General features: G+C 36.5%; 1 protein-coding gene across 1 annotated transcript in view; it reads left to right on the top strand.

Moving 5' to 3' along the window:
* LOC113239860 (prolow-density lipoprotein receptor-related protein 1) overlaps positions 1 to 12459 on the top strand; it is a 76465-nt gene that overhangs the window by 32173 nt on the left and 31833 nt on the right. Inside the window, exons 14-20 of the mRNA XM_026477010.1 lie at positions 2460 to 2618; positions 5054 to 5203; positions 7147 to 7272; positions 7949 to 8087; positions 9493 to 9596; positions 9869 to 9961; positions 12141 to 12293. Coding sequence (XP_026332795.1) covers positions 2460 to 2618; positions 5054 to 5203; positions 7147 to 7272; positions 7949 to 8087; positions 9493 to 9596; positions 9869 to 9961; positions 12141 to 12293 — 924 coding nt within the window. The remainder of the gene's footprint in view (positions 1 to 2459; positions 2619 to 5053; positions 5204 to 7146; positions 7273 to 7948; positions 8088 to 9492; positions 9597 to 9868; positions 9962 to 12140; positions 12294 to 12459) is intronic.

The following is a 12459-nucleotide window of genomic DNA, read 5'->3' on the forward strand; positions in this document are numbered from 1 at the left end:
TTGATAATTCAAATTAACTTGTGCTCAGTAATTGGATGAATAATGGGTCGAGGATGATTCAAATGAAACTAGTTCGGCTATTTATTCCATAAGTGTGACCAATATTCAGTTGATAGAATATTTATCGACGGCAATCATTAGGTGCTCGCAATCGGGTAACTTTTTTGCGCAATGAACTATCATTTTACTCCGTTCTCAAAAAAAAAACAGACTATAAAAACATTCGATGATTGAATAAATGCTATACATTGGTAAAGGTATTGCTATAGTGATTATAATGAAGCGAATTAAATCTCTTTTTTCTTTGATTTTAACAAACGAATTAAAAAAGTGATGTAACAACTAGTTATTTCTAGTTCTGTCTGTACGTGAAGTATAACTTGCCCCAGAGTATGTCTTTTGAATCCGAGTCTTTAATGACCTAGACTTATCATTCTCCTCTGTAGGGTAAATTAATTTTAAAAGTATTGAAACCTGTAATCTCAAGCAAACGAAATTCTGGGAGGAGCTATGAATGCTTTGCACAGTTGATGTAATAAGACCACATCTGCAAAATAGCAACATTTCAATGAGATGTTTATTATCTCTAATAATAATAATAATAATAAAAATAGTGTAAAGTAATTAATAATAATATATTTTTATTATCTCTCACATCAGATAGGTATGGTAACAGCATAGACTTTCAGTATTAAATTTTGTAAGAGATAGAAACTTAAACTAGGATACCCTGTGTGTTAGGCGTCCCCTCTTGATTGTACAGTTTATGTACTCTACTTAAAGTGCAGTTAAATTACATTAGATTAAAACACTTCTTACTAATAATGTTAGTATAAGATAATGTAATTTGTTTTATATATATCAATAATTTGACTGAAGGACTTGTTATCGATGGTCATGAAATAAATTATTATTATCAAAAGGATCGACAATTATCCAAGATCTGTTCGTCGAAACAAAAATGCACTAGTATTACCTACATCCCGACTCAAACTTCATTCATCAAGCCCACAAGTTATGGCAGTGAAAATATTTAATAAATTACCAGAACAATTAAGAGATACGGTAGAAACTGCAGATTTTAATCTTAAACTTAAGGAATTACTTACTACAAAAGCGTACTACACAATATCTGACTATTTAAGCGACAAACTTTAAAATTGACTATTATTACTTTTAATTCCACAAAACCATCATAAATACTCGGTCGCTATTGTTATCATGTCTATGAATAAATAAATACATTTGTAATTAAATAAAATATAATAAACATTGTACGTTATGACTAACATAATTATGTAATATATAGAATTATTTTACCCTATAGTGTTTAAGTTGTTGACATTTGAATAATTGTACTTTAATTTTAATTTTATTCTTATTTTATTGACTAATTGCAACCATATCATATATAAATATAACATTGTACACCCGACAGGGGTATGAACTGTTGTACTCAAATTACATGTAACATCTTCTTTACCAGTTCAAACAATAAACGATTCTGATTCTGATTCTGAAATTAAAAAATTAGTCCGTTAACGTTTTTATGCATAAGAGAGTTATGAAATTTCACATATTAATACATAATTTATTTCATGCAGTTAGTATTATTTTTATGACTTTCATTTGATAAACACACTTTTGACGCTCATGCGTGATCACGTGGCTTTAATACCAGCATACGGCCCTCATAACGAAAAAAAGCACAACTATGCGTACTTTATACAGCAGTTGGTGCCTTTTTTCTTTATGAGGGCAGCATAGCCAGCACGACAGGGCGCGACTTGCGCAAGAGCGACATAAAGCGCGGGATTTCTATGCGAGGATATCAGTATCTCGCGTTTTATGTAGCTCTCGCGCAAATCGCACCCTATCGTGCTATCCCTACTAGGGTACTAAATAGGCGATATTAAAGTCGTTTGATTGTAATCTTATTTCTGAATACATTTACTAAGTGACGTAGACAATTTTAGTTGCCTTGTTGCAGCCTCCGGTGGCAAGACCTACCCTCCATATCATAACTAACGTAATCGATATTTATAGCGAAATTTAGTTATTAACACATCTGCAATCAGCTAATCAAGATCTACAACTCATAGAGCGGTTTTTTGTATATCTTATTTAGTCTCAGTTTTTATTGTTAAGCAAAATCAGCGTAATTGAAATGTTTCAAATTTAAAAAAATATCGGTACCAATATCTTGAAATTTACCAAAAATACAAAATACGTTAGTTATGACAAGGAGGGCAGAGAAGATTACAAGCTGCTACAATAGGGGTTGATATTATTTCACATTTAATAAGAAGAGTTTAAAATATCAATCTTTATCTTTTATATTTTTTTGTTATTATGATACGACAGTGTAACATCCCAAAGTATATTTGACACCTTTTTGTTACACTCTGTATAAATGCTGATTAGAGCAATAGATCCTTTACATCTGCCTTCCTTTACAGATCTCTTCGTATACCACCCAATTCTTATGACATCCAAATCAAACCCGTGTGAAAACCATAGTTGCTCGCATTTTTGTTTCCTCACGTCGAATGTGTCATATGTGTGCGCATGTCCTGAGGATATGCAACTGAAGACGCATTCAAGCAATATTTGCCAGGGTAAGTCTTTTAACTCCCATTGGATTTAGATCAAGAGTTGGCAAGCTTTTTCCACTAGGGGCCAGAAAAACAAGAAATTTTACATGGGGCCACAATTAAAATGAAATGCATTTTTCCAAATATTTTTAATTTATTATCGTGTAGTGCTATCAGTTCCATGCTGATCTGGAACTAAAAGAAAAACATATAAGGTATCGACTGCTTGTCATCCCGTGCAAGTTATAAAAGTCCTAAAAATAACAAAATACCAAGCAAATACAAATTAAAAAACGAATACAATCTCGCGTCAGTACTAAACACAGCGTCGCATTGTTTGCACGTCACAAGTGGTTACTAATTTTATATTTAAAAATGCCGTCTTGTGTCTTTAAGCATTGCAAAAGTTGTTCCTAAAAAAAATATGGAATATCTTTTCACAGGGAATTACTAATTATTTAACTGTTTTATAATTTATTTACCCAATATTTTTTGAGATTCACTCGGAACACAAAATGACGCACTTCCTAGTTGTCACGCACACAATAGCTGAAAAGCGGCTTTACTTCTTTTTTTGCGAATGCTCTATCTGCCTATTGTATTGTAATCTGAGAGTCACATAAAGAAATCTGATCGGTAAGCAGATAATTTTCTGTGTTTTTACAGAGACTGTACCTGCAGCACTAGCACGACGGGTACGATTTGCGCATGAACCCGTAGAACCATATTCATATTCTTTATTTGCAAGTTACATGGTTACATAAAAAGAACAATAAACACAGTAGAAGTGGTTGGTTAGAGTCCGATGCGTGCCAATTGTGGATCTCGAAAGACCCTACTTGAGCTCAGTCCGCTATTTTCGCTTTGTATGGTATCGTGTCATTCTTTCGCGCAAATTCTCTAAAATTTCAGAAACATGCCTTATTGTGCTGTTTTGGAGTGCAAAAATGATAGCTGCACCAAAAATATTACCTGTAGTAGTATTTCAAATCATAATTAAGTCTTATTTTAATCAATTTTAAATTTTCTTATTATCTATTCGTTACATATTCGTTCAGATGTTAATAGTTCGTCGTAGTCCAGATACTGGTTACAAGATGGCAGCATGTTGAATTAAGTTTCAATATAAAATCAAAACTTCGTAACTTACAATAAAGGTATTGAACTTTCAATGATATAGATAGATAGATAGTTTATTTACGATATGGCGACTGAGTAAAGTTTAAATTATATTAACAATCCAGAATTTATTACATCTATTTAAATTAGAAACTATTTTATTATTTTGTTTGTATGCGTTTTGACGACATCGGTACCGATAATAATCGAGGCTAAGGGCGCGGTAAAATTAGCCGCTGTTAGAAGCGCTGCTGTAGACGTGTGGCGGCCACGCTGCAACCGCGCTGTGCGACCAAATTTTTAGTTATGTTTTTTATCTTTCGACTCAGTTATGCGAAGGATTCTGACAAAGAAACATTACTTTTACCTAGTTCTTGGGGCACACACTTCACATATAGGTATGCTATGTTTTTTTCAGTTGTAGTTTTAGTTTCAAAATTGTCAATAAATTTTAGACATCAATTTTCCCATGCATTTTTGTATCCAGTCGATTAGAATATCTGGCGGAATTGCTATCCCATATTGCAGGGTGTTGTTTTGCATTCTCTATAAATTCTTCAATTTGATTTTCATCCATCGAAGTTAATTTGAAAAATTAACATATACACCTCACTAACCATGACTGCAACCGAACGTGACTGCAGCGCGACTGTCGCGCGGCCGTTGTGTAGTTGCAGCGCTTCTAGCAGCGGCTAATTTGAACGCGCCCTTATGGCATTTCCATTGTTTTTTTCTTCCGTGGTTATATAACAGGTGGTCTTATGCTAATGGTACTTGAAATGTATGACATGCCTCGTGGAGGCATTGCAACATTGAGGGCACTATATCCTTACTGTACTAAGTACATTATCAAAATAAAATTAGGAATAATTAATAATAAAAGTAAACAGCATTTTAAGCAATATTAACAATTTCATTGCGCATAGATGCGAGAATAGCAATGTCTCAAGCTTTTTGTCGCTTCTCGCGTTTCTCCCTGTCGTGCTAGCACTACAGAGTTTACTTAAGTGATGACTTCTGAATTTTTGCCAAATTGCCTGACATGAGACGTATCATCAGTGGCAGTCATAATTTATTGTACAATTTTACACACAATACCTATGTAATATACAATTACCTATGTAATTTAAATTACCTCAATAAAATAAAATAAATAAAATTTCAATTATCTCCTAATCATTAAACGCCGAGGACCTTGACACGTACACAATTTTCATTCCTTTTGGATACATTTATTCTCTATCCGAAGTGCTACGAGTATGCCACAGATTTGGAAACATTCCTTTCTAGAAAGGAAATATTCTTAACAGTTCTCAAATTCTACTTTTATCTGCTTGCAGAGATTGAGACTTACCGACCTCAATATCTCGTAATCGGAAGTGGAGCCGACTTCACTCGGATCCAATACAACACATTGGGAAACCCTGAAAGCCACGCGACTCACTTTGACATAGGTCGTGTACAGGCCATGGCTTACGACAGTATCCGAGGTAGGTACAATCGTGTAGACTAACTTCTATGTCACTCCTAAAGATAGAAAAAGCATAATGATGACGCGTCACTTCTTTTGTTTTCGCGCACTCTAGTAGCTGCGTACATCACATCTGCTCCCTGCGACTGTCATTTTGTTCTGCGCAGCCGTGTGTCTTTATACTAGTGAGATAGCAATACATCTGTCTCGCTCTTGCAAATAATGTACGCTCTCTGATTGGTTGATTGTGTATTCAACACTTAGAGAGTATACTATTCAGAGCTTTTAGATTGATATAAATATATCGACATTTGCATTTTGGTTCTGGTTTCAGTATACTATTCAGAACTAATGCAAGTGACATTTGCCAATAAATGCATTCTGGTTCTGGTTCCAACTCTCATCATCAACGTCTCACTGAAAAGTATGTAGGTACCTACAGCTACTCATCTGCTAAACTACCGTGAAGAGCACTTCAATTGGCGGCACGAAGCTCCTAAACTGTTAACACGATTCTCTATAGAACAATATTTTGTACGCGTTCCGGTTACTTCACGCGTCCTTCTTTCCATTTTCATATCTATTGTACGCTGTCGTCTTTCGTCCTTTCCATTAATGACCCGAAACTTGAGCTATACAAGGCGAGGCGAAGTCTAGAGCGTTGGCGAACTACGTCCGATTCGTATCTGTTTTAGACTTGTATAGTCTCGGATTTGGAACGAATAAGAATCGGTTGCAGTGATCGTCTTATATAATTTTCCTTTCAGATTAAAAATTTTAAAGTCACTAAGAAAATTTATTATTGATATAAAGGTCGAGCAAACATAAAGAAAAATTCCTTCAATCCAACTGGTTTTATACCTCAGCGCAGCTACCGCTCTTACTGACTGAGATACAACGTCCTGATTTAAATCGGAATCGATCCATTCGGGTAGTTTTGAAATCAAATGGGTTTCTGAGCGAGAAGATGAACCTGATTCCTACTATATCTTTCTAATCTATCGAACTGCCTCCGTGGCCGAACGGTTACCATGCCGGACTGCCACGCAGAGGTCCCAGGTTCGATTCCCGGGCCGGGAAAAATAGTTGTATGGCCTACAATTATTTCTCTCGTGAGTTTGGGTGTAATTTGTGGTTGTCTATGTGTGTGTCCATGGCACCCGCGACACAGGGTTTCCCTAGTGCGGGGCTATGTTGAGTGTGTGCGTTATTTATTTAATTTGTGAGTCAAATCAACTATTGTTCCCATTGACTTCCAATCATAATTGTTCCGATTAGGATTGTCAAAAATGTCCGATCGGCCAGTTGTGAATCGCAATTATGCGCCTCGACTCGGAAAAGACGCAATTTCCGATCGGGAGAGGCAATCAAAATCAAGCAGCTGATCGGGTCAGCAGAACGTACTAATTAATTTCTCTGTGTGCTTATTGTGGATCTTTGTGTAGGGTTTAAACGACTATTTTGCCCTAGCGCCACATGTGAGAAACTCATGAGACTTTCTTCACTACAGGAATAGTATTTAAAATTTATTTATGTACAATATAATAAAATTTATTAATTACAACGCCACAACACAAAAGTATACAGAAAGAAATAAAAAAAGACAAAGCTAAAAAAAAAGCAACGAAGCAAACTTAATCCAATTTTAAAACAGTGAATTTGAATAAATGTCACGTGTCCTGGTGGCGTATGTAAAAGGATCCACTTAGCTAATGTCACAACCGCGTAAAGACTGTGGTGCCGATTTTCAGTAGACCCTAAAACCAAGTGAGTACCGGACGCGTGTGCAGCGCTTGTAAAATAAATTACGTAAATCTTTCTACAATGAGTACGTTGCTCTTGTGGTGTGTGCTCAATACAATACTTAAACAACTTACTTGATACATACATACAGTGATAAGTGAGTGTATTGTAGTATCCAACATTTACAACAGACAAAACTTAGGACTTATTTGGTTTCAGATATGCTTTACATATTCGATGCAATACATAAAACATTAAATTACGTATCGATGCGAGATTTCAAAGGGGGTAAGACGCAAGTCCTCCTCAGATTCGGACTCAACAATATTGTCGATATGGATTTCGGTAAGTTATATTATTTGATAGGTTTGTCTATCTCGACTCATTACCTCCACAGTAAATGCCCATTCCCACTGCAGCGTCCTGTTTTTTGCGGGTTCGGTTTTTTGCAATATTATATTGTCGATATTGTTTCAATAGTCACACGATCATCCCGCCGCAGGATCCTGCAAAAACGAATTGGTCCGTAGACCAAGAAAAAACAGGATTCCGTTTTAATGACAAATATATTTCAATGGAAATGTTCACACACCTACATGATGTTTTTTTTACGTTGCCGGTGGCTATAATACCGGCACAATGTCACAAGATTGTGCACGTCCATTGCTTCTGAATTAACGTAATAAATTGATAAATTGGTGTTCTTCCAAAAAATCAGGACTCAATGTACTACGTGTGAACGCACCAGTTCGATTTGCGGGATCCAGTAAAAATTTAGTCCTGCAGAACAGGACGCCCATAGGAATGGGCCTTAAAAGGCCGTAACTATATGTGATTTAAGTCCAAAAAAAAAATAGTTTCATTTCCAATGTGAAGCCTTTTTCCAAATGCTTTTACCACATGTTCTGTGGTGTCCGTAAATACAGGTTTCTACCGCCTTTCAGTTACAGCTCTTGTCCATCGTCGATATTTGGTTTCAAAGTTTTAATATATTTTGAAATGACGATTTCAAACTTTTCAGATTATGTAACAAACGTCTTATACCTATTGGATGGAGGTCGTTGGACTCTCGATTTGGTTTCTTTGAAGACGTTGAAGACCACTGTTTTAGTTCGTTTTGAACAGACTCCAATTAGTTTGTGTGTTTTATCAGATTATGGGTAAATATTTTTTTTATTAGGTATTAAAAAATAAGTGCGCATTAGACCTCCGTTTCACACGATGGAAAGTGACGATGAGGTCGACGATGGAGCATGCACAACTGCACACTTATACGTGGGGCGCACTATAAGTTTCCGGAATAAATAAGAAAAAAAAAAACTATAAATGGACAGAAATGAATTTATTGTTTCTCAAAATATTCTCCGTTAGCGTTAATGCACTTTTTCATACGAATGAACCAATTTTGAAAACGTTTATGCCACTCCTCCGCGGCAATCTCTGAAACATATTTTACATACTATTCGACAGCCTCTTCAGGTGATGAAAATCGTTGACCGCGTAACTGGTTATTTCTTTTTGGAAATAAATAAAAAACGCAAGGTGCCTGGTTGGGATTGTATGCGGGATGGCTCATAAGGTCAACGAATTTCACCTCCAAAAATTCATTTGTCTTTTTGGCGGTATGAGAACTGGCATTATCGTGGTGCAAGATGATACGGCGTTTACGGTTATTTTTACGGAATTTGTCAATAACTTCCGGCAAACAAATGGTCGTATACCAATCCCTATTCACGGTACAATGATTCTCTAAAGCAACAGTAGCCACGTGTCCAGTTTTATTAAAAAAAGAAGCAATAATCCGCTTAGAGGCATTTTGCACGCGCGCCACTTTGATTTGTTTCGGCTCATCTCGAAAGACTCATACATACCCTTTGTTTTAGGATCGTAACTATAAATCCATGTTTCGTCACCTGTTACTATGTCCCACACCAAATTTGACGCCCCTTCGTTGAATCTGGTAAGAATGGCATTGCACCAAGAGACGCGATCCGTTTTTTGAGCCTCAGTCAAATTGTGTGGGATCCACCGAGAGCATAGCTTTTTCACACCCAAATGTTTGTGTAGTATTGATTGCATTTGACTTATGCCTATGCCTACAGATGCTCGAATCTCATGGTATGTCATACGGCGCACAGCATCGATGTTGTTGTTGTTCACAGCAGTGGACGGGCGACTATCACGAAATTCGCGTTTGAATTCTGCAAACCAGCTATAAATAGTCTCGTCTTCATCGCCAAAAGCAGTTTGAAGTCGAGCGAAGCTCCGCTGAGCTGCTACATTACACTTAAAGTCGTAGAAAATCATAATACGAAAATTTTCGAGTTAAATCCATGGTGGTGTAGACAACCAATTTCTAAAGATGACGCCACAATGTAAAAACAAGTGACAGTCAGATGAAACAAACTGTATTCTACAGCCAAAGAGTTCTATTTTCAAATGTTGTAATTACTTTTTAAATATTGTTTATGTAAGTGGCCAGTTCCGAAAACTTATAGTGCGGCCTATGTATAATGCTACGTGCGGACCTCAAAATGGTTCTCTAACACATGTATCTGTTTTCAGAAAATTACTAGTGGCAGTCAAAGAAGTAAATAACGGGATTCGAATCGACAGTATGGGCCTTGATGGATCTGACAGAAAAACGATTGTTGTCAACGATTTAAAAGGTAAATCAAGTGTTATGGGGTTAGTAGCATGGTCTTACGATGTTGTTAGTATTTTACAAACAATCCTTTATATAATCGATGGTTTGGTAATGGTTTATGCGTAAGTGTAGAGTTACTAAGTGTTATTTCATTCATACAAATTCCGCAAGGTGATACCGTGATATTCCGTTAAATTAATACAAATTTACAAACATCAAAAGCAGTACTCTCACATTTTGCTCGCTGCCGCTATGATAGCTGCAAAACTACTCACGCTTATTTACTTTATTTAGGTCCTCACATTGCATTAAAGTATGCTCATAATTTGGACAACGTATACTTGGCTGATGAAACCAGCGGTATGATCGACTACATGCATCCTGAAGGTATGTAAAACAACTGAATATAATAAAGAAACAAATGTAAATAAATAATAAATATTAGACAACATCACATAGGTTACTTTGATCTCAAAGTAACTAAAGCACTTGTGGAAATCGGAAACAACGACGCGTCGGTACCAAGGAGCTTATTGGTCGGTACTCGGTACCAAAAAAATAAATGACGATGAGATGACTGCGAATTGCAAAATGAGTATAATAATACTTCGAATTATGAAAGTATCACATGAGTCAAAAGTCAAAGAATCATTTATTCCATAGATAAAATAAATTTACACTTGAAAACGTCACATTTAAGCTGTTGTTCGTTCACTACGCTGACTTCCCTAAAAAGAACGAGCTATAGGGATTGCTCTTTTCAAGTAAAGTTAATGATATAGAATGCACTTTGAATTAAATTTGTGTGGAATATAGAGCCATGGTCGTCTTTCCATACATTAGGAAATGATAATCTTAATATATGCATCGGAATATTATTGTAAAAACGTGTACAGTTCCCCATAAAAGAGTCGTTTACCTTGCTTATTACCTTGCTTGCACGAAATCGTGGTACCATGAGTTTGGACTTAGCTCTAAGGTTAATATTATGGATGTTTTTTCATATTGAAATTAAGTATATTTTACGGGCATATAAAATATTTGAGTAAATGTACTGTGATGCCAGTCATGATACCAGTCTCCTTAAATTTTTCTCTGAGAGAAACCTGAGAATCTAAACTACACAGAACGAATCGCTCGTTTTTCAATACAAATATGGTTTGAATGTCTGCCTGAAACTGACTGAATGAAACTGAACAACTATAGCCATAAACGTTTCTTCCTGCGTAGCAACACTTTTTAGCAATCACATTGTCACGGAAGAACATATTTCCTTTACTACTCTGGTTTTATAAGGGATTTACACAGAATACTAGACGGGACTACACTTGCAGGCAAACCTTTCACCTGGTGTCTTGGTCGTTGATATTCCAAGTCCCCACTGCTAATTTACGTCTATTTTTTATAATACCAACTGAAGGGACGAACAAGTCGTGCGCCTGACAGTAAGCGACACGCTTGTCCATAACAGTTGTAGTGCTTTAAATCGCTGAGATCTTAGGAATACTGGTGCTGCGCCCGTCATTAATACTAATTATGTTAAAAAGTCCAATGCGCTTGTAAATTCACCAGCATCCTTACTCTTCAAAACCGAAACGCAGTAATGGTCACATTACTGTTTGGCGGCAGAAATAGGTAAGGTGGCAGTACTTCCCTGGATGAACTCTTTCACAAGGCGTTCTTCTGCGCTAAATAAATATATTCATAGTTTGCTGAGCAAACTAAAAAACAGGACAAAGGAAACAGTAAAACAGAAACACTTTTTATCAGAAAGTATGAATAAAAACTCTCTACTTTATTGCTATTAGCATACTCGATGGCTATTAGGCGCACAGATCAAAATATTGTGTAGAAAATTTTCTACAGAATATTTTGACGCGTGTCTGATAATGTAAAAGGTTTACAAATTACTCTTAATTTCCATTACACTACCTGCCTACAAAATATTTTCCCCGCCATAAATACTTTGTTTCATAGTTATATATAAACCACACATACACTCCACTCACTTATTACATACCTACGCACACAAACATACACCTCTAAGCAAAACACACATTCATCTACAATTATTATACAACCACATAACTCCTTACTCTCACATATACATCTTTAACATTTTTTCTTTTCTTTCTAGTTACCTTGTCCACGTCTTATAGCTTATATATACATATAATAACTTATTCACCTATACAGTGAATATTATAACCACATACCTTACATTCTAACTCCGTGTTGATTCTCTATTCTGAGTTACTTCTTTTTTTACCGGCTCACCTTAGGACCTGGCTGAATCATCAGCGTCGTAGTTTGACTGAACTAATGCTGAGTGAGGCTCTTTTTGCTGACACAGTACACTCAACGCTACACCTGACACAACATAATACTCCAGACCATGCCCTTACACCTAGACTAGCCTTTTTCTTTATGATTACCATTGTGCCTATGTCATAAGCTTGTTTGCAACGTGCTGTGATTCAGCAAATAAACGGGTTATCTATCTGTCTATCTATCAGATCACTGCCCAAACACAGACGTCTTCAATAACTATTTTGTTTTATTGCAGGTTCTGGACGAGAAAACTACCGCGAGTTATCAACAACCGTGACGAGCCTTGCAGTAACAGACACGTACGTGTTCTGGACAGACCGTCGAAGCACAAGACTGTACTGGGCAGATATTCATGAAACCACGCCTAAGATTCGCAGGATGGACTTTTGTAAGTATAATGCCGGGTTCGCGAGTCTTTGACTTGCGTTTTTCGCTTGCTTGCATGACTCGCTTCGCGCATACGCAAAGATCTGTCGCGTACGCGCAAGTAGGACTGTTCACGAGTCGCTCGCTTGCGCCGGCCGCTTGCTTTGCGTTGGATTTATTTGCGTTGC

This window comes from Hyposmocoma kahamanoa, unplaced genomic scaffold, assembly GCF_003589595.1.
Source record: "Hyposmocoma kahamanoa isolate Upper Pololo Valley unplaced genomic scaffold, ASM358959v1 116, whole genome shotgun sequence".
Lineage (NCBI taxonomy): Eukaryota > Metazoa > Arthropoda > Insecta > Lepidoptera > Cosmopterigidae > Hyposmocoma > Hyposmocoma kahamanoa.